This window comes from Triplophysa dalaica, chromosome 19 (genome assembly GCF_015846415.1).
Source record: "Triplophysa dalaica isolate WHDGS20190420 chromosome 19, ASM1584641v1, whole genome shotgun sequence".
Classification (NCBI taxonomy): domain Eukaryota; kingdom Metazoa; phylum Chordata; class Actinopteri; order Cypriniformes; family Nemacheilidae; genus Triplophysa; species Triplophysa dalaica.
This window is the reverse complement of record NC_079560.1, coordinates 16707081-16727394: the sequence shown is the minus strand read 5'-3', so window position 1 is coordinate 16727394 and position 20314 is coordinate 16707081. Positions and strand designations below refer to the sequence as shown.

Genomic DNA, 20314 nt, shown 5'->3' with positions numbered 1-20314 from the left:
TCAATAGTCTATATATAGTATTTTTGACAGAATGCCTTCCAAAGCACTTGCACTTGGTAACAACAAATGCAGTCATCGTTCCTTAAGACTCTTAAGACATGTCTGCTAGTGGAACACAAACATACTGTTTAGCTCATAGCTAATACATCTTTTACCATCCAATATGCTAATTAATTAAAAAAATTCAATTAAAAGGATAGTTCACCGAAAATGAAATTTTTGGCATAATTTACTCACCTGACGGCGGTACCCATTCACTTCCATTAATTTTGTGTTCCAATACAATAAAAGTCAATGGGTTGCGCCATTGTTCTGTAACAAACATTCTTCACAATATCTTCTTTTGTATTCTGCAGCTGAAAGAAAGTCAGTTTAAATGGGTGATTAAATCAGAAATTTCATTTTCAGATGAACTATCACTTTAACTGTTAGTTATCTTTTAATTAATTACGTTTTTTATTTCTAATCTTTTAATTTAAGCGAGTCAGTTGAAAACAAGATAAGTGAATATAACTGTATTTGGCTATTAATAGATCTCTAAAGTAAACCTTAAATAGATTTCACCAAAGATTTCTCCATACTGATTGCACATGTGCACTTTCAGTACCTTTAGTAAACAAACATAAATGATTTCCAGATTGCACTTTTTTGTAAACCATCCCAAAAGATCAGGCGTCATTTGCATTCTGTGATTTCAACAGGTGCTGCTCACCTTTGCCTCTAACTAGCTTTCTTAGCGAACTGTCACATTCTCTTCACTTATAATTATTATTGATTATGTGACATGTCTGATGAAATCCTTTGAGCCCAGAGTATTGCCTCTTCGACACTGCAGAATATTTCACATGAAGGTCAAAAAGTTTGTCTAAAGGTAAATGACAAAGATGCTCACCCAAGAGTCAGGCCCTGTTAATAAATCATAAAGCGCTCATTATTCAAACTCCTGATTGCAATCAAACAAAATGATTTATCACAGCCATCCGAATAAAAGCTCATTAGAGATCCAAGATTGAGAAATAGCAACAAAGAAAATGTAAGAGAGAATAAGTATCTAAAGACTGAGACTTGACAAACCAGGTTCTTCTTCCGCTGCAATTACACAGCATGGATTTGTGCAAACTGTCGTAACGACTTGTAGCTATGGAAACACAATACCAGCCCTCATGGGTGCCACCCATTAAGGATGCAAATTGTGCTCTTCTAGACACTGCGCGGGAAACATTTAACACTGCAGCAAATTATAAGAAAGCGCATGAACATGCTAGGAGAAAGATGAGTTATTGTTGTAAAATCAAATTATAGACCTTGTGTTTGGTTGGTGCACATTCCTTAAAATGCTTTTTTCCTGAAAGAATCCCGCCAACAATGGCTGTAAGCCTCAGTTAACTTTCATCTGATCCTTCTTGGAAACTTAATTTGATTATTGCATTCCCTTAAGCGAGGACACAGAGTGACTGATATGGACAGCCCACACATGCAGTACTGTAACTCAGCAACCCAAACCACTCAGAAGACTTAGGCTTGTGTCTCTTCCCGCAGGAAAATAAAATGAAATAAAATAGTGAGGAGAATAACCCACTTGCAATTGAAAGTATTAAAGTGTTAAAAACACCGATTTGAAAGTATAACCACATGGCATTGCACGAAAAATTGCTTACTAATGTTATTACAGCTAACATTCCAATTCCAATAACCCAAAATGCACCAGAAGAGGATTTTTACATAAAAGTTATTTTTAGAAAGCAAGAGAAATCTAAGTGTTTTAGCCAAAATACACGATTTAGATTTCTTCCAACCACACGGCACTGTGTGCTTACGCACGTATTGAGGTGAGGACGTTAACATTTACAGCCCTAATAATTACATAATATAATTTTGGGTTTGTTATCATTAATATTAAAATTATAACATATTCATATTTTTATTTAAACTATTATTTAAAGGGTTAGTAAATCCCAAAAATAAAAACGTTTTCATGATTCACTTAACCCTCATATCCTTCTAAAGCTGACTTTCTTCTGTCAAAGAATTCTGTATAACCGTACAAAAGTGCTCACATGGGCGTTTCGAGTTTGAATCCAGGTTATGACAAGAAATCTCAAGCTCTGTGTTAGTAGTGTGGCAGATAATGGTCTCCTGAGCTTCAAAATTGACACGAGGACTTTTTATGAAACGGGACTAGCCCCCCGACTAACAATGTCATCCTGGGTTTGCGCAAGGTTTGACACATCACCTGGGGCAGATTAGCCTGGCCTAAATTTCAAAGCACACAACTTGTCAGATGAAGCCTAGAAAGAGAGAAATGGGCAATGACAGTGCGGACGAGCGAACAAATGGGACAGAACAGCGCAATCTTTTACAAGACAGGTGGAAAAAGAGGCATTAGGCAGAAATAAAAATAGAGACGGGGGATATGAAACTAAAGGACACTGAAAGAATGTAAGATAGATTCGTATGAGCAACGAGAACGAGGATTTTGCAGGAGGAGATGGAGGACAGAGGTGAAAGTGGAACTGGTTCAAACGAAAGAGCCATTGAGAACATAGCAACAGCTCATCCTCTATATTTAAAGCTGCCGAAATAACCAGCAGTTAATGGCTGTACTGAAGAAAGAAAGAAATGCAGAATGATAGAAAGGTCTGTCGATAGGAAAATCTGCAAATGATGTCGCCACATAAGTGCTTTGCTTTTTATCCGTCTGACAAGCTTTTTCTTGACCTTGTTTCACTTAATAGCTCCAATTTAAAACCTAGTGAGCTGGCCACAAGTTAGCATCCAGAGGTCCAATTTCTGAATGCTCAAGATAGGCACACAGATGGCACAGCTGCATCCCACGCCGCGATTCACATTTCGTGTCTTCAACCGTGCAGAAAACGTGAGCTGCGCCCTTGTTTTCCGCGCGCGACACTGTAAAGTTTAGCTATTTACATCTTGATGCGGCGCCGACGCGCCTAGAAAAATGTAGGTTTGCGCAAAATCGTCCTTACTTCGCATATTATTTCGTTCTAAATGTTTATACATTTTTGAAATCCGAATCTGTGCGTTGAAAATCAAACTATGTATTTATTTGCAAGAAATGAATTTCATCATTTAGTATTCCATGTATTCCTCAATTAACTTGTTTTTGATCATCACAAATTCTTTAGTTTCCTTTCTTACTTTTTGAATACAAATAGTTTTTGTGACACTACCCTTCAAATGCGCAACATGGGTCTAAAATGAGCCCGTATTAATTTCTTATGTTATTTTAATCATGGTTGAGTGTTTCTTTGCTAAATCTTTATTGTTGTAGGATTTCATTAAAAATCTTGATTTTGACTAACCACCTTAGAATGATAAGGTTCTATCTGCATTCTGAGCAGTTTTGAGATATTGAGATTTTTCATTCAATTCGACCTTGTAGAGAGAACCTACTTCCAAAAATGTACAAAGTCCAAAAATGTACAAAAGATAAATTCATAATATCATGTAAAATGTGTCACTGATTAAGAATATTTGAATAACTCAGATTTGACAAAAAGTAAGATGAAACTTCAAGATGATAATTCCAATGTGAACATTTTCCTTTCTACTATTTCTACATCAATTTTTTCAACCTCTGATATTTGCAAATTTTCACCTCACCTGCCACACATTTCACAACTTGTGTATAATTGATGCATATATTTTGACCAAGGTTATGTGCATATCCGTCTTATGTGTATTTCAAAATGTTCTTGTGACTTTATGTTAGTATGGCTGGTCAGTTATTCTAGCTTGAATGCTGAAATGGTTTTAGAGATGCTGCGTGATGAACAGGATGAAGAAGATGATGTCATTCTTAGTCCGGATGCAGGAGCACAAAGTGTAGTTGTCATTTGTGTGAGGCATGTAAGCACTGAGTTGGCAATGGAAATGTGTGATATTGTTTTCTCTGTGTAATTTCTCTTATTTGGTCATCACCACAATTCACTAAAGTTGTGCTGCAGATACACTAGAGTTCAAATTAGTATTATCAGTTTTGATAACATACTTACATATGACAAATTGCATATTAATAAATAATTTTCAAGTGTTAAATGTGTTGGTCTAAGTAACTAAAATGAATATTTGAACAAATGTTGTCTTTGGTCTTTTGTTTGAGCATGATTCTATTGAAGGGCTATTTTTGTCATTTTGGTCATTTTTGTGTAAACTTCATATGGAAACAAAAAAAAAATGTTTGTGATATTAATGAATTATGAATTTTTATAGATCAGGAAATTATAAATTCTGAAATTATTTTTATTGCAAAAGTTAAAACAAAAATCACTCACCCATGCATGTAAAACCATTCAAAATGAATATGGGTCATTTTAGAACGACGTTGTGCATTAAAATGGGTTTCAATAGCTTGTGCATTAATACAAATGGAATAAAGTATAAAGAAAAGCTTAATTAAATAAGAAGTTGTATTTTGATCTGTCTGAATTTTAATGATCCAATTGTTGAGTGAAACATACATTTATTTATAATGTACTGGTCATTTCTTTGTCTCTTCAGTTATCTGACATTCATGCAATTTCACAGAAATGTCATCTATCGAATGATAATAATCTAAATCGACCCAAACCGACCACCGAGTACGTAAATTGTTTCTGTTTATTTTTGTCAGTTCCATAAGAACGTTTCCCAATCTGAACTGGACATTTGTCTGGAGTTGGCAGGGGTTTATCATTACACACATATAGAGCATGATATTTGGGTAATTAGCGTTCTCTCTGAGAGGTTATTTTTCTTGTTTCGACTGCAAATGTCACATCCGTACTGCTGGAATTGGCCATTTCTTTTTACATGGCCTAATTTCGTCCATAATAGTGTAATATGACTGACAGCTCAGGCACCAAGTCGAGGCTGTGGTCTCATTCTCTGTGATATAATGGGACTAATGTCAGACCCAGCGGACGCAGCGATGCTGTTTTTGCCCCAGGAATTTTTAAGAAGTCACACAGCTGTTTAACAGAACAGTGTATTTAGATGGATTTTTGACACTGTGCTGTCTCTTAACACAAAGATTTAGAATATGCATTGATACTTTCATATACATACATAATAAAACTGGTGACAGCAGACAGGATATAAGACTGACCATTAACACAGACCTGTAGAATAATTATGATATGAGCGTTCCATGATTTTGTGACACATAGAATTTTATACACATCAAAGTGTTACTGATCCAAAATGTGTTCCAGATGGTGTGGTTTCATACCTTACAAATGTTGTCCTTAAATTTGTCATCAACACTGTCTGTCAAGCATCTACTGCGTAACCATATTCCATAGATTCATGAACACAGCTTGTTCATTATGGGTACACAACAGTCCATTTACAATCACACAGACAGTTACAGTTACTGTCGCTAATCTACAACTTACATCAAATTTCATATGCATGTTTAATACAGCTAAAAAATGGAATATGTTTATAAGAGATTTGTTTTTTATCATTAACAGTGTATTTTATTTTTTTCATGGTTTTATGATTGTATGATTTTATATATTTTTGTTTTCTTTCCGTATAGGTTATTCTTTCCCTATTTCACAAAAATGTTGTGTTATTTCAAATTTCAATGAAATGTAAAACAACCTATATTTCATAGTTTCATCCCAAATCAATCATAGTAAAAGTTATTTTGAACGTACCCACATCATTTGCATTAATGCTAGACGGACCGATGGCACAAACTACTTCCTCATCTCTCTATGACAATGTCACGCGGTTGCTACGTCAGTGAAGGCGGTAACAAAGGGTAATGCAGATATGACGCCATTGACAGGCGACAAAACGGCCCCGGTCCACTGTTTAGAATGGCGATTTTCTCAGGAGTTAAAAGCAGTTGGAAACATTTGAGATATTGTAAGTACTCAGCTAAAAAAAATATGTAACATTGGCCTAGTGGTGTATGGATATTTTACTGGAAAATTCTTACAAACTGTACCTTTAACTGACCAACGTATTACAAATGTGAGAAGGAAACATTAAAGCCTACATTTTACAGTTATACTTTGAATTTGTCCTTTTGATGTCAATTCCACTATTGTATATGTTACAAAGTATAAACTTAAATTACATCAGAAGTAACTGTAATCAAACATGTGTAACAAGGGCACCGTAAAATACCAAATTACTTTTTCAAAGAAAAACAAATGACTTAGTAACTAGTCACACCCAACACTGAATTTAACCTAACATTTGCTTTGTTACTTTTACCCAGTGTGTACCTATATCGTCTTTTTGTTTTACAACATGTTTTCTACTAGTACATATACCGTTTTTTATTAGGAATATGCAGATTAATAAGCCAAAAGGTCAGTGCAGAGTGTTGGTGAGAATCAGCATGTAGGCTGTTTATCATTAGATCAAAGCAGTGGTCAAGTGGCTTTGAGACCAGCATACTCATCTTTATTTGAACATCTTGGACCTGTAGCACTGGAGCTGTGTGTCTAATGCTTATTGCCAGCATGTGCTTTAAGGATTTACATTACATTTTTTTTGAGAACTTTTCCTGCATATTAAGAACGAAAGAACTCTTGTTCAAAATAACTAACGGCGGACTTTCGCGGACAGACTTTCAAGGTCTGCGACAAAACCCCAGAATCGAGACCAAATTGATGCTCGTTTCGGTCGCCGAAGCTTGTTAATTATAAGCAGGTCACTAACGTGATCCGAACCTGCCTCGAGCTATTTCAGACGCTACGATATTTTCAAACCATCTTGACTTTATCGGCAAGTGATCTCGTTGTGTGTGACACTGTGGAACTAATCCAGCCAATCACAGCGCAGAAGGTTTACGTCAAATTATAGTGTGGAGGAATTAAACACTGCTGGCATATATTCATTCACATTACAGAGCAAGCCGGGACGAGGCCAGGGACGTGAGTGATAATGAGTGTCAGCTGTGCGTTGCACCGGTCTCACATCTCTCACAAAGGAGATCGGAAGCATAAAAGGACGAGCGACAGGAGTATTTGACGAGAGAGGACCAGGCCTGGATTTTATGTTATGTTTTATTATGTTTGTGTGACCGGCTCGTGTGACTTTCGTTTTGTTATTTGTTTATTTTATTATAAAGTTGGTTCTACGTTCCCCAGTTCCCGCCTCCGTCTTCCTTACTGTGTTACAATAGAATATGTAAAACCTTTAATAACACTCCAATTGATGGCGTAAACGCACCAATAACTCGTTTGTCATCCACCATCAAACTATAAGTTTTCACTGTTGGTCGCATCTGCTCCTTGACCATGGTCTTGTTGTTAGTGCACTTTGTCTACATTGTGTTGTGTAGTGTGCGTGCTGCTGCAACAAGAAGATGAAGAATTACGAGAAACTTTGTTGTGTAGTGTAAGCACATAGCAATTCAAGTATTCTCACAGTCACGTGTTGTCAGCTTGGCTTAAATGAGACCTAATAAACACACATCAAAGAGAATTAGATGGATATCTGTGTAACGCTAGAGCAACGTGGTAAAGACGTCAAGCCATGGATGTCAGAAAAGGAGTTTGGTCTTAACCGTTCTGTGATGTACTCTGGTGCTAATCCACACAAAGTTATGTGAACAATGAGCCTGTGACAAATCTGGATAAGCGTGAGCGGAATCACGGGAGAGACTCGCTACAAAGCCTGACAACAGATAATGTTATCAGACGCAAACCTGACATTTGCATAAACTGTTGAAACAGCTCTCAGCTTGCAAATCAGGGGAACGGTTTGAAACTGAAATACGAAACTTGATAAAAACAAGAGGAACGGGTTGAAAAAAAAAACCCTGTTGCTTTATTTGTAGTTGCTCCAGATAAGAGCATCTGCCAGATGCATGAATGTCAAAGTAATTTAAGTTTTATTGAATACGTTAAGCATACTGCAGCGAAACAGTAAATAAAGTTGTGAATAAATATGAGCATTAAACTTGTACAGTGAAAACAGCTGCCAGCTCAGATCAGCTAATGTATGACTTCATAGATACAAGTCTATTCATCTGCAGGACTTGACATCTATGGCCATCCGATACATGGATTCTCTCCATTATGCATTATGAAGAGTTTTCCCATGTAGACAGTCACAATAAGATGAATCGTAGGCAAACTTTAAAAGCTGCTGAAGCGTTGAAGAATGCAGGCTCGTATATAAACGTCAAAATGTGATTTCGGTAATACAGCAAATATCCAGTGAATTACATTAAGGGGTGCTGACGTTGCTGAGGCTGTGCATATTTGAAATACCACGAGGGAAAGGTTTCCCTGGAGATCCTGTAATGAATGCAAAAAGTTGTGTGACGACCAGGATGAATGCAAACTTCTGCAGAAATACCAGTGAACATTTTGGGGATGGCAAGTGTTGAAGTATGAAAAGATGTCAAACAGAATAGTGGACTATTTAAATATGCTTTGACCCCAGGAGCAAACAGTCATGGGCTCATCCCCAACAGCTTAAAAGTCCTCTGTTCATTAAGTCACACTAGCTCCTTAGAGTCGCTCGCATCAAATTCAAGACTATGCTCCTGGCCTTCAAGACCACCACTGGTTTGGCACCCCCTTATCTTCATAAACTATTGCAGACTTATGTACCCACCAGATCCCTACGCTCTGCAAACAAACAATGTCTTGTGGTGCCATCCCAAAAAGGTAAAATATCACTCTCACAAACCTTCTCTGGATCGGTTCCACATTTGTGGAATGATCTGCCTGCTGCTACAAGATCAGCAGATTCTGTAGCAATCTTTAGGAATCGGGTGAAAACACATCTCTTCCGTCAGCAACTGACTGGTCATTTCTGATTTCTATATCTTTTCTACTCTATCTATATAAAAAAGCATGCTTACTTAAACTTAGATAAACTAAACTAGGCTCTGTACACTGTAGTAGGCTTTGTGAGACATGTTTTTATTGCACTTATGCTTTTTGTTGTCCTAATGTTGACCCAATTGCTTCCATTGTTTACCCAACTTGTAAGTCGCTTTGGATAAAAGCGTCTGCAAAATCAGCGATTCCCAAACTTTTCATTCCAGGACCCACCCAGACAGTTAAAATCTATCTTGAGACCCACCAAAATATTTCTTATGTAAATATGGGCAGAAAATACACATTCGTCCTCCTAAAATAGAGTAGTTTTTATTTCTCTAAATAGAATAAATACATTTTAAGATGAAATACCAAAATTATCTTATTGGCATTTCCAGCGTAATGGACGTGACATTTTGAGTTATGGAAGTGACATAAAAATGCTCAGATAATATTTTTTTTACGATTATATTGAACCATCTGTTTATATTTTACTGAACCCTTGTTGATAGAGTCTAAACATAAAAAAATCCAGTATATGAAAAAAATATATATTTAAAAAAGGGATATAAACATGTGTTATGGATGTGACAAAAAAAAGGGTACGGTTTTTGGGAGACGATAAACTTTGTAGGATTTCTGTAAAATAAAATGCACAATCCTGAAGCAAGAATACCCAATGAATGTAGAAGTGAGGCCTCTTTATAGCACATCAAATAGTTGCTTTATATTCATTTTCATGTGTCCATTTATGAGGAATATGTAGCGTTATGGATGTGAAAATCCTGAAAATGGCCCTTACCTGACTCTGAAAAATCATGCACTAAAAATAAAACAAATGCTTTAAAAATTTGAAGAGAGATCTCACATGGGTATTTGAACCAACAAATGTTCAAATCTGTGCTGTTACCATAGTAAAAACCAAAAACATCTTCATGGTAAGGTTGACATTTTCACGGCATTGTCCTTATGGTAAAATATAAAAAAAGATTGTCATTTAACAGCCAAGTGTCCCGACCCGCAGTTTGAAATCCCGTTTGCTCAATGACTAAATATGAATGTAAATGTACCCCTGAGGTCTGTGATGAAAGGTACACCTGCAGAGTTATGTCCCAGGTCAATTGTCCAGTGACTGACCACTCAGTTCATATGCTCACAGAGGTTTGATGAAGCTGACCTGTTAATCCTCTTGGCTGGAACAAAGAGATCCCTTGGTCCTCAGCCAGCGGATAGATAGTTATAATGCATCATCATTTGACTTTTCTTAAGATACCATGATGAAGCAGATAACTCAAAAGACCTCACGCCTTTCTCCTGTCTGGTCCTTCCCAACCTGAATCTGGGTGCTATGGTGGTGCCCAATGATGCATCTGAGAGCATTTCATACACCACAGATTACATTCCACACTAACTTCCCCAAGACATTGTCCCTTTGTGCAACAGATATTATGTATTTTTTTAATTAGACTTTCACAACAGCTGTTCTTCTTTTTGAAGAGGAGCCCCATTTGGAAATGTTGTAATTTTGCAACTTTACAGGTCGATTACGTTAACGATAACCTTGATAATTATTGCTGCGTAATTTGAGTATCATCTCACGCTCCGTATAATTTGACAGATCGTGATGTTGCCTTTTCACTATTAGAAATGACATACGAAATACAAAGTGGTGCCGCACGGCAGCAGCGATTCATCTTGCGTACCAGAGCCAATTGTGTGTATGATTGAGACGCATGCATTTCTCTGTGCCGTCTCCCAACCAATTAGCTTGTGTCTTAAATGAGTCTATAAAGGAAAACAGAGCTCACACAATCACAGGGACAGAGAGAAATAAAGGACGGTACTGTGTCATATCCTATGACATTCAAATCTTTCTAAATTCAAATCAAAGGTAATAGAATCATCTCATTTTCTCATGTGCAGTTATCTGCCACCACCTACAATAAACCATGCCGTTTTTGGAAAGCAATAAATCTGAGACAAATATTGACACTAGCACAGATGAAGATTGAACTAAGTAAACAAAATTGTACTAATGAAGCTAATACACACATACAAACTGTGTATGAAGAGTTATTATGGCTTAAATCAAACAAACCAACTGCAGTTTGATTGATATCAATTGGAATAAAAAAAAAACATGATTTTTAAACATTATCGAAGCAATGTTGTTAAAAATCCTACACAGAGCCCATATATCTCCCTCACTGAGGCACAAATTCAAAGACGATTGCTCCTTGATGTGTCCAAAATGTAAAATAGAGGAAGGTGATCTTGTTCATTGTTTTTGGTTTGTAGGAAAATTCACAGGTTCTGGGTGGCGGTAGGACAAGGGATCAATACTAATTTGGCTGTTAATGTTTTGTGTGACCCGTTGAATACGCTGCTTGGAATACATTGTAATTTCATTATAGATAAACATAAAAAGGTGCTTTATAATGTTGTAGGATTCTGTGCAAAACATTTTTTTTTTATTAAATTGGATATCAGAAAAATCCCCATCTATAACACAATGGCATTGAGTTATTCTTGAATATGCTTCTTTAGACTACTTGACTTGTGTCACTCATAACAAAAATCATACATTTCACATAAGGTGGGAACTAGTGGTCGACCGATTATCTAACTGGCCGATTATCGGAGTCGATATTAAGGATTTAGTCGATAATCGATATAGGTAATTTTCAAAGCCAATTTGCCGATAAAGTCATTTCATTTTAAAATGCGGTAATTGGATTTGATGCAGCCAAGGATTTAGTGAGAGCAGTCGGAACACGTTACTCTAGTTTGTTGCCTAGAGTAATGCCCGCCCACTGCCCCTCTGATTTGTTGGGACTAAGCAACGAGTCCGGCCAATCAACGCGGGAGGCTGCGGAACCGAAAGCACTTACTAACTGGAGCTGCTTCGGGTTCATGCTCTCTGAGGTAAGGCAGCATCAGACGTTGAAATAAATCACAATCCACTACACTGAAGATGCGAAACACTTCAATATAATTAGTGCCTGAATTTCAGAGAAGCTTTGCGGGTTTCCTGCATGTTTCGCAGGATTTACGCATTATTATCATGTAAATATAATTCACATAAAAAATATAACAATGATTTTTCTCTGTAAGCGAGCAGCACACTGCACATGCGTTTCTTGTAATTGATCGACCTGGCGGTTTGCACGTCATTTTAAGTTACGCCATTTCAAAAATACAAGCCATTTTAAAGCATAAAGAACTTGAATCGTCGGCCTTCAATCAAAGCGCTCTCATGCATGCGCACACACACACAGACTCCGCATCTCGCGACAAATGTTAGATAGAGTTATTTTTCGCAACTTATTTATACACATAAAAGTTCAGAGACACACATGATTAAATGCCCATCTTGCCGACAATACACTCAAGGAATAGGCTAATGTACTAACGAAGTGTGCCTAAAATTTGCTTTTAATGTTATAGCTTCATGAAAACATTTGCAGTCTTTTCAAGAACATACACAATAAAGCTATGAAGGCAATTAAATTATTTACACTTACTATATAAATTCAAATTGTGCTAGTTTATCCAATGATAAGCAAAATGATTAATTAAATAGTTCTAGTGTTGTATGCAATTTTTAAGTCATCAGAACATATTTTTTTCCATAAATAAATATCATTTATTCCATTCAATTAATTTTTTTATTTAGTGTTTTTTACAATGCACTTTTCTTTCCAAGCAGCTTTACATGAGAAAAGACAAATAAAACACAGAAAGAGGCAGAATACAGTGCGGTGCAATAAATAAAGCAATGATCTAATAAACCGATGTTGTTGAAATTTAGCAAACCACAATGTAATCTAAAAAAGATAAATATGAAAGATGTAATTACACATACTAAACATGGGAGTAATCATAAAATATGCAGTCTGTGGGTTATTTTAACTCTCTTCATGTTTCCTTAATTGTTTTCACGAAGAAAAACAAGATTAGGAAGTGCGTATATATCGGTTCAAAATATCGGTTATCTGTCTAATTCACATGGAAATAATCGGTATCGGTATCAGCCCTGAAAACGCATATCAGTCGACCTCTAGTGGGAACCATATCTGACATATATGGGACTAAGCAGTCTTTTTTCTATCTCCTCTAGAGGGTTTGCTTAGGGAGATACAAGTTTGTTATACAGCGATTGTTGCATTAAAAATTGTCTATTGCTTTACTGATCTAAATAAGTGGTGAGCCGATACATTTTTGTATGTATTTACTGTTATTTGATAAGTTGTTGTGTTTAAAAGTTAAACATCAATATATGATTTAAAACAAAAAACTCAATTTGGAACCAAAATGTTAATATATAAATGCAATGAAAGAGTTCACGTACCATATCGGTGTCAGATACTGGTCCGAAGCTTGTCACGTAGATGTTTGTTCTCACTTCAGTCACACTCTCTGAAACGTAAGGAAGAGCAAAATTAAGACCTGAAATAACTACTAGATGAGCATACTGTGCGGCTGTTGCTTCTTATATAAATCTTTCAGAAAGTCCATAGTCTTAAAATCCTTGATCACTGGGGTTCTGTAAAAGCAGTGCAACAATCCACTAATAACAGCCGGTAGTTTAAACGTCAAATAAAACCCACTGTTTTTATGTTGTTTTGGAGAAGCTGAAGAATTTTCATGTCTTATGTTGCAGGATGATTACCACAAAATGTGAATCTCAGTGGAGCAGTGTCTGGAAAACTAAAGAGATGTACTCACAGGACCTGCACTATAGCCCCTTAGACGAGAGATGAATGGAGCTGGGACACCCTTATACTAAATGTGTAAATGTGTTTTATTATTTTATGTTAAGACATTACATAGCACTGTTATGCATGTTATTGTTGGACATACATACTTTTCTGTGTATAATTTTTATGATTAATATAGATTGTTTGATTATTTTAAAGGATTTTCTCTGTGTACTCTGAACTTATTGGAAGGGAGACGAAGAACCAGATGTTACGTTAACTTTCTTCTATTGCTTCTGCTGCCTGAATAGATGTTTTTGTCCGCACGCAGGTTGAAATTGCAATAAGGGGAGCTCCAATGAGTTTGTGAGGCCGCACACGTGCGCAGCTTAAAGAGAACATTGGTTGTAATATTTCTGTACCCATGCTTTACATTTTTAACAAAAAGTTGCCTGTGAGTAAAACGTAATTACCAGACCCCTTGCAGTTCCACCGAGCACCCCCTAGGGCAGCGGACCCCCGGTTGAAGACCCATGGGTTAGGGCGCTTTCCAATTAAAAAAAACATTATCAGCTGGGAAAAATGTAATACAGTTCTTCTGTATTGTTACAGTCATAACTGGGGTGTAGGCTATCCTCCTAAATTCAAAACAAATTCTAGAAAAGTTTTTGTTATAGTTATTATTTTGGTATGAACAAGCCTTAAAATATTATATTGACCCCAATTGCTGAATCTTTAGTAAGTTTCTACAAATACAACCTTTTTCCAAGATGCACATAGACATACTCCCTGCGTACAGCCCCTGCCCAAGCATTTAAGTACTAAGTACCGTCTTATTCGATTGGATTGGATTCAATTTATTGTCATTACACATATAACAAGTACAGTGTAACGAAATGGATTTAAGAAGAAAAATACAGCAAACATGAGGGAAGTGGAGAGAAAAACAGATACACATAATACACCATAGACAAGACTTGCAACAGGGTAAGATAATCCAGCTCCGGCATGCAGCCATCCGGTCCAGTGCCATTACGGCACCGTTCACAGACCCACTTGTCAGGCTGGCGGTTCAAAGCTACGGAGGAGTGGGAGGGATAAGGTCCAAAAGTCTGTGTGTGTGTGTGATAGTTCTGAGTCTTTAGAGTGGGGGAGGAACGCAAGAGCGTCTCGCTGCAGTGCTCTCACAGGGGTTAATTTTCCAGCTGCGTTCTTTGCCAAGGCCGTTTCTGGAGCCGGGGAGCCGAAAAGATTAGATTGTGATTTGTTTAGTCGGGAAACCGTATTCCAATATGTCACGGCAACCCTCATTGTCAATTGTCGTTCTGATCTCAGATATTGTCAATTTTCCTTCCCAAAGCTGTTAGAATCTCCCTGATAATAACCATATTTCAATTAATAGTCTCAGTCTCAATGCTGACCGCTCTTCCCACAGCTTCAATCGATACGGGCAGCCTTGTGAGGCTTTGGACAGCTGTTCCCGTTTAATGAATTTTTCGATAACCCAGGGCAAAGCCTAATCCAATCAGCACAAGACCTGTTATCATGGTTCCAAATAGGTAAATATCTTCGATGTCCTCAACGGAAGGAGCCGCCATACACACAATCCGCCATCTCTCCGTTCATCGTGTAGCCAGCTTCGAACGTTCCGTCAGGGCAGACGGGTTCCCCCAAACCCAGTTTTCTCGTCGAGAAAATGGTTTCAATTGCGTTGAGAGACCAGTTGATCAAATCCATAATTTTCCAAGTTTGGAGGGCAGAGCAGAGAGAGTCTCTCAATAGATGAGACGAGACGAGACAAGAGACAAAGAGAAGGGAAAATAAGGGCAAGGACGGGGAGTGAGAAAATGTGACAGCCTCCGCTGAGAGCCAAACGAAAAGTTGTCTTATGTTATCTTATGAACCACAACCCTATTAATAAAACACAGTAACCCCATTATCGACACAAAAGTGTATCAGAAAAGTTGTCTTTTCATTGTGCTGGAAATAGTTTAACATTATAGTTTTCAATATTATACCCATTATGACTGATTCACATTCAATACTGATGAAAATGAAAACTAAAATCAATCATGTGGTGAAGTCTAGGGAATCTATTATTTTATAACTTAATTTTATATAAGTAAGGTTTCTTTCTTTGGCTCTCTTGATGTCCATTGTAACACATCTCCATAAAATGGAAGGAAGGAGGCGGGAACCGGCAAACATTCAAAACATTTAATAAATTAATATAACAGCCGGCGGCCCCTCACGGACGACCGCCGGCGAACAAAACATGAACATAAATATAAATACAAATACAAACATAACATAAGTTCGGGCCCGGTCCTCTCTCTTCGACAGTCCGGTCGCTCGTTCCTTTTATATGCTCCCATCTCCTACGTGATTCGAGGCCGGTGTGCGCACAGCTGGCGCTAATTCACAATTACTCACCGGACTCGAACCACGGTCTCGCCCCGCCTACTCTACTACATCCATAAATTTAAATTTTCTACATTTCACAAAGCAAGTGTAAAGAGTACCCCTTGGTACCCTAACCTGGTTAAGTACACCCTGTATGCCTCAGTGTTCCAGTTAACAGATGTGAAAAGTTGTAAAAGTGATTTAAAGTTGTGTACTGGACATCCGCATGTAAAACAGGCCTGAAAGAGAAGGGTTTGATGGAGCTTGAGAGAATTGACTGGACGGCGGCCAGAATTGCACAGACAACAGGAAGAGAGAAGTCCGTCTGAACAGTCGATGGAAGCCATCCAGCTCCGCCGTGGCGATGGGCCACGGCTCTTAGTGCGCCAATGTGACTTCACCCATTCATCAAAAATGTACATCACGGTTTTTGACTGGCCACCACTGGGCTCACAGTTGAGGCCCTGTACTTTTAGAGGTCACTAGAGATTCACTCTGTCAGACCTCCGTGGTGAATAATAAACATACACAGAGGGAGATGCTCTAATGGATTTCTTATGGCAATTCTGAAAATGTCATAAGGAGACTCAATATGACACATTCATGTCTGGAAATACTTTCGAGAGGATTACCAATCACCTAAACCACCATATACAGCAAAAGTGAAATAAACTAAAAAAATGTTGCGAGAATAGGTACCATAACGCTGATCCTCAGATAGAAGACGAATCAAAATATGGCTCTAACCGAAAAGATCAGGGAACCGATCAACTTCTTCATGATGATTAATGGAGCATTCGGTGGTCGAAACATCACAGTAGTGGGCAAGACTTATTTATTTTCATCACAGTTCTGTAACACAAGCGTCTCCTGGGGCTCCTTAAACTTAAGATTTGTAAGTGATCTCAGGAGAGCGCTGTTCTGCGACAGAGTTTCCTATTGATAAACATTACAGTGCAGAGAGAAGATGAGTAATTCACTGCTTCAAAACGCAATCTGTTATGGATCTGAGAGGTGCGAGACTTCAAGAGCGCCTCCTGACAAAATATGTCAATAATGAGAGCGAGGCTGAGGACGGCAGTGGAAGGTCGAACTCATCCCGCAAGGTAATCAAGCAATTCATCACTGTTGAGCAATAAGGCAAGGATATTTACACTGGGGACAGTGTGGAAGAAAATGTTTACAATTGTTTAGCCTACCTCCAAGTCCAGGGCGCAATCTGTTGTCGTAACCGTCCAGTAGGCGGTCCAAGATTCGAGTGAAGATGGTGATGTTGTCTTTGCTGTCATCTGGAATGGGTTCTCTATGTCCTGTTACGGCCCTGTGCAGATGAAGAAAAAACGGTCAGGTTTTAAGATTTTGGGAATTCCATGCGTACAAATTAAAGCAAAATAACAAGACGAGTGTGAGGGTAGGATTGAGAGAGATCTTGGTCGGCATCTTTGATATTTTAATTTTTTGAAGATTTATTATGGTTGATGCCTCCTCAGGTGGAAGACGCCATCACTGTGAATCACTTTGACCAGACTTAGGAAAGAAATTACATCTAACACATCTAACTATACAAACAACCAAAGCCTGAACTTAAATTGGGTCTTAGGTCATTTTATTACATACCTGATTTCTTGATTCTTACACCTTCCTCTGAAACAAACCTCTAATGCCGCAATGATCCAGAAGGTATTTGGCTAACGATTAATGGTCCAAAACATAATTATGATTATGTCAATTAATTGTATATTTTACAGCTTTGACGGCCTTTAACAAATGTGACCCTGGATCACAAAACCAGTCTTAAATAGCAATGGAACATTTTTAGTAAAAGACAAAAATATATTGTATAGGTCAAAATGATCAATTTCTCTTTTATGCCAGAAATCTTTAGCATATTAAGTAAAGATTAAGTTTCCTACCTTAGAGTAAAGAGTAAGTTTCCTACCTTAAATATATAAAAACTTTATTTTTGTGAGTGTATTGCCTGCCACAGTACCCCTGAGTAACAACGTCAAAGTACATTTTCTCAATATTCGATTTTTTTGCACTCTCGGATTCCTGAGTTTTAAACGGTTGTATCTAAGCCAGTTAATTCCTATTCTAACAACTCATACATCAATAGAAATCGTATTTATTCATCTTTCAGATTATGTAAAAAAAATCCAAAGTACCCAAACTAAAATGAGATAGGAAATTGAAATTACAATTCAAATTATGGAGAAATGTAATTCAAATGTAATAAAACACAAGCACAAGGCAGATATTACACATCACTTTGGGCCTTTTAAAGGTGCACAATAATTTATTTCTTTAAGCGAATTAATTGAGATCAGATGATAATAATAATTGTGACAGTAGCTTCAGGATTTACTAATAAATTATTTAAATCAGAAGTAGTAACTGTTAACATTACTTAATAAACAATTCACTTACATGAACAGTTGCATTGGCATTAACTATCATTAATAAAGACTAATAAATGCTGAAAACTATATAGCTCATTGTGAGGTTTATTTATTTACTAGTGATGCACAATATTTAATTGATCCACTATGCCTATATTTTTTAAGTCCATTCAGACAATACTGATACTGATAGTTGTGTGCAATCACCCTATCAGATAGGCTGCTGATTTTCTGCTTATGTTTGCAAGATTTCTACATGTATCATACGATCAGTGGATGGAATGTGGGTGGTCCGTGGACTATGCTTCTACCAGGCTGCACCAAGGAAACACTACGAACATGAGTGAGGAAAAAAAGGGATACACATAATACTGAAAGAGTGGCAGATTTGAGAAAAGTTCAAGTGGATTAATGAAACCTGTCACAGTTGAATATGGCTTTGCAAAAATCCCGCTCTGGGATTTGGCCGCATAATATCCCCTGAGTTGCAAATGGGTCTTGAATATGCAGTCAACCCCTGGTTCTTTAATTACCTGAAATATGCAAAATAATTATGTCTAGCTAGGCTTGTGATTCCTCCACGAACAATAGAGTGCCACGATGGAGGGCAGAAATACAGAAAGCTGACAAGATAATGAGTGCTGTCCTCAATCAAATAAAGATGCGATGGAAGTGACCTTGGACCAATTACATGCTGACCTTTGAAGGCCGAAAATAGAACCCAAAACAGGAAGTCTATCAAAAATTCACCCTCGAAACATACCGATCCATGTGACTGTATTTCTTAAGCCTTTCTGATCCTCTTGTGACAGGAAAATCAAGCACTGCAAGACAGTTTTACCCTACGAATGAATCTTTAAAGAGGCGGGGATGGATAATTTCTCTCTTTGCACTTCTGAAAAACATTCACAAGAGCCCATTAAAGAGATCATCACAATGAAACATGACCAATATGCCTCTTTGTGTTGCTGCAAATAACAGAAGCCCCCCAAAACAAGCCATTCTGCAGCACTAGACTGTGTTTAAGGAGAGTGCTTGCACAACGTATTTTGCCATTAAAGTACTCCATCATATTTTTAACTCAAGAGGCTGTCATCTTTATTCTGGAGCTGAAAAAGCAGCAGTGCAGATGGCAAACATGGCAGCACGACCACCTCCGGCTCACATCAACAGCGGTCTAGGCTCCGTCCAGCGTTAATTTGTTTTCTCTATGGGTTCACACATCTTCTCACCCTGCATCCTGCTTCATCCAAGTGTGGCGGGGGCTTAGTAGAAAGCATCGCATTGATTGACTGATAAGGGGCCTTTTGCAATTCACCTGCTGCTCGAGTATGCGTAAATCACAAGTGGAGATCTGTGCGTGTCAGCTGACCGGTGGGGGGATCAACCGGACCCTCAGTGACGTGACATTTTGAAAGCTGATGGCCTTCCCAGTATGTCGTCATTAAAGGGGGTCCTGATAACGTATTCATATCAGGCAACCGTTTTTAAAAACAGAGACAAGCCACCCTGATTGATAGCACACTCCAAGCGAGGCGATATTTTTATGACACTCAAGAGCGCTACTTGCATATGAAACCGTGTTTGCGACCGTTCCGCCTCACGCATAACTAAATGTCACTCACTGCAACATCTTTGCATATCAGCGCCTTGCTATTAAAAGACGGTGGACGATGCAGTCCATTCCCCTTGACAGGAACACGGCCGCTGTATTTAACAACTCACAATATAGACAGGGTCCATTGTTCCTGCCTCTATGACCATTCCTGACATTTCCTGTGTGTTAAGAAGATAACATGTACGAGCATCCAAAAGAAACCAAACAGGTTGAACAATGGCAGCTAACGTCCAATTGATGGACTGGGGCAATGGGTTTGCGCTTCATTCCTTTCCACGGCTCGCAATTTCTCCAGATTGCATTTTTTCAATATCGACTTGAAGCTAATGAAAGCCTGTATCTTGCTAGAAAACCTCACTCTGTGAGGAAGGCCGTTCACTGAACTCAAACCAGAGG

General features: G+C 37.9%; 1 protein-coding gene across 3 annotated transcripts in view; it reads right to left on the bottom strand.

Moving 5' to 3' along the window:
* The window catches only part of gabra3 (gamma-aminobutyric acid type A receptor subunit alpha3), a 135545-nt gene that overhangs the window by 78379 nt on the left and 36852 nt on the right, over positions 1 to 20314 (bottom strand). For all 3 annotated transcript variants that reach the window (XM_056731536.1, XM_056731537.1, XM_056731534.1), the window contains exons 3-4: positions 17101 to 17222; positions 13150 to 13217 (exon numbers count right to left, since the gene is read on the bottom strand). In XM_056731536.1, coding sequence (XP_056587514.1) covers positions 13150 to 13217; positions 17101 to 17222 — 190 coding nt within the window. The remainder of the gene's footprint in view (positions 1 to 13149; positions 13218 to 17100; positions 17223 to 20314) is intronic.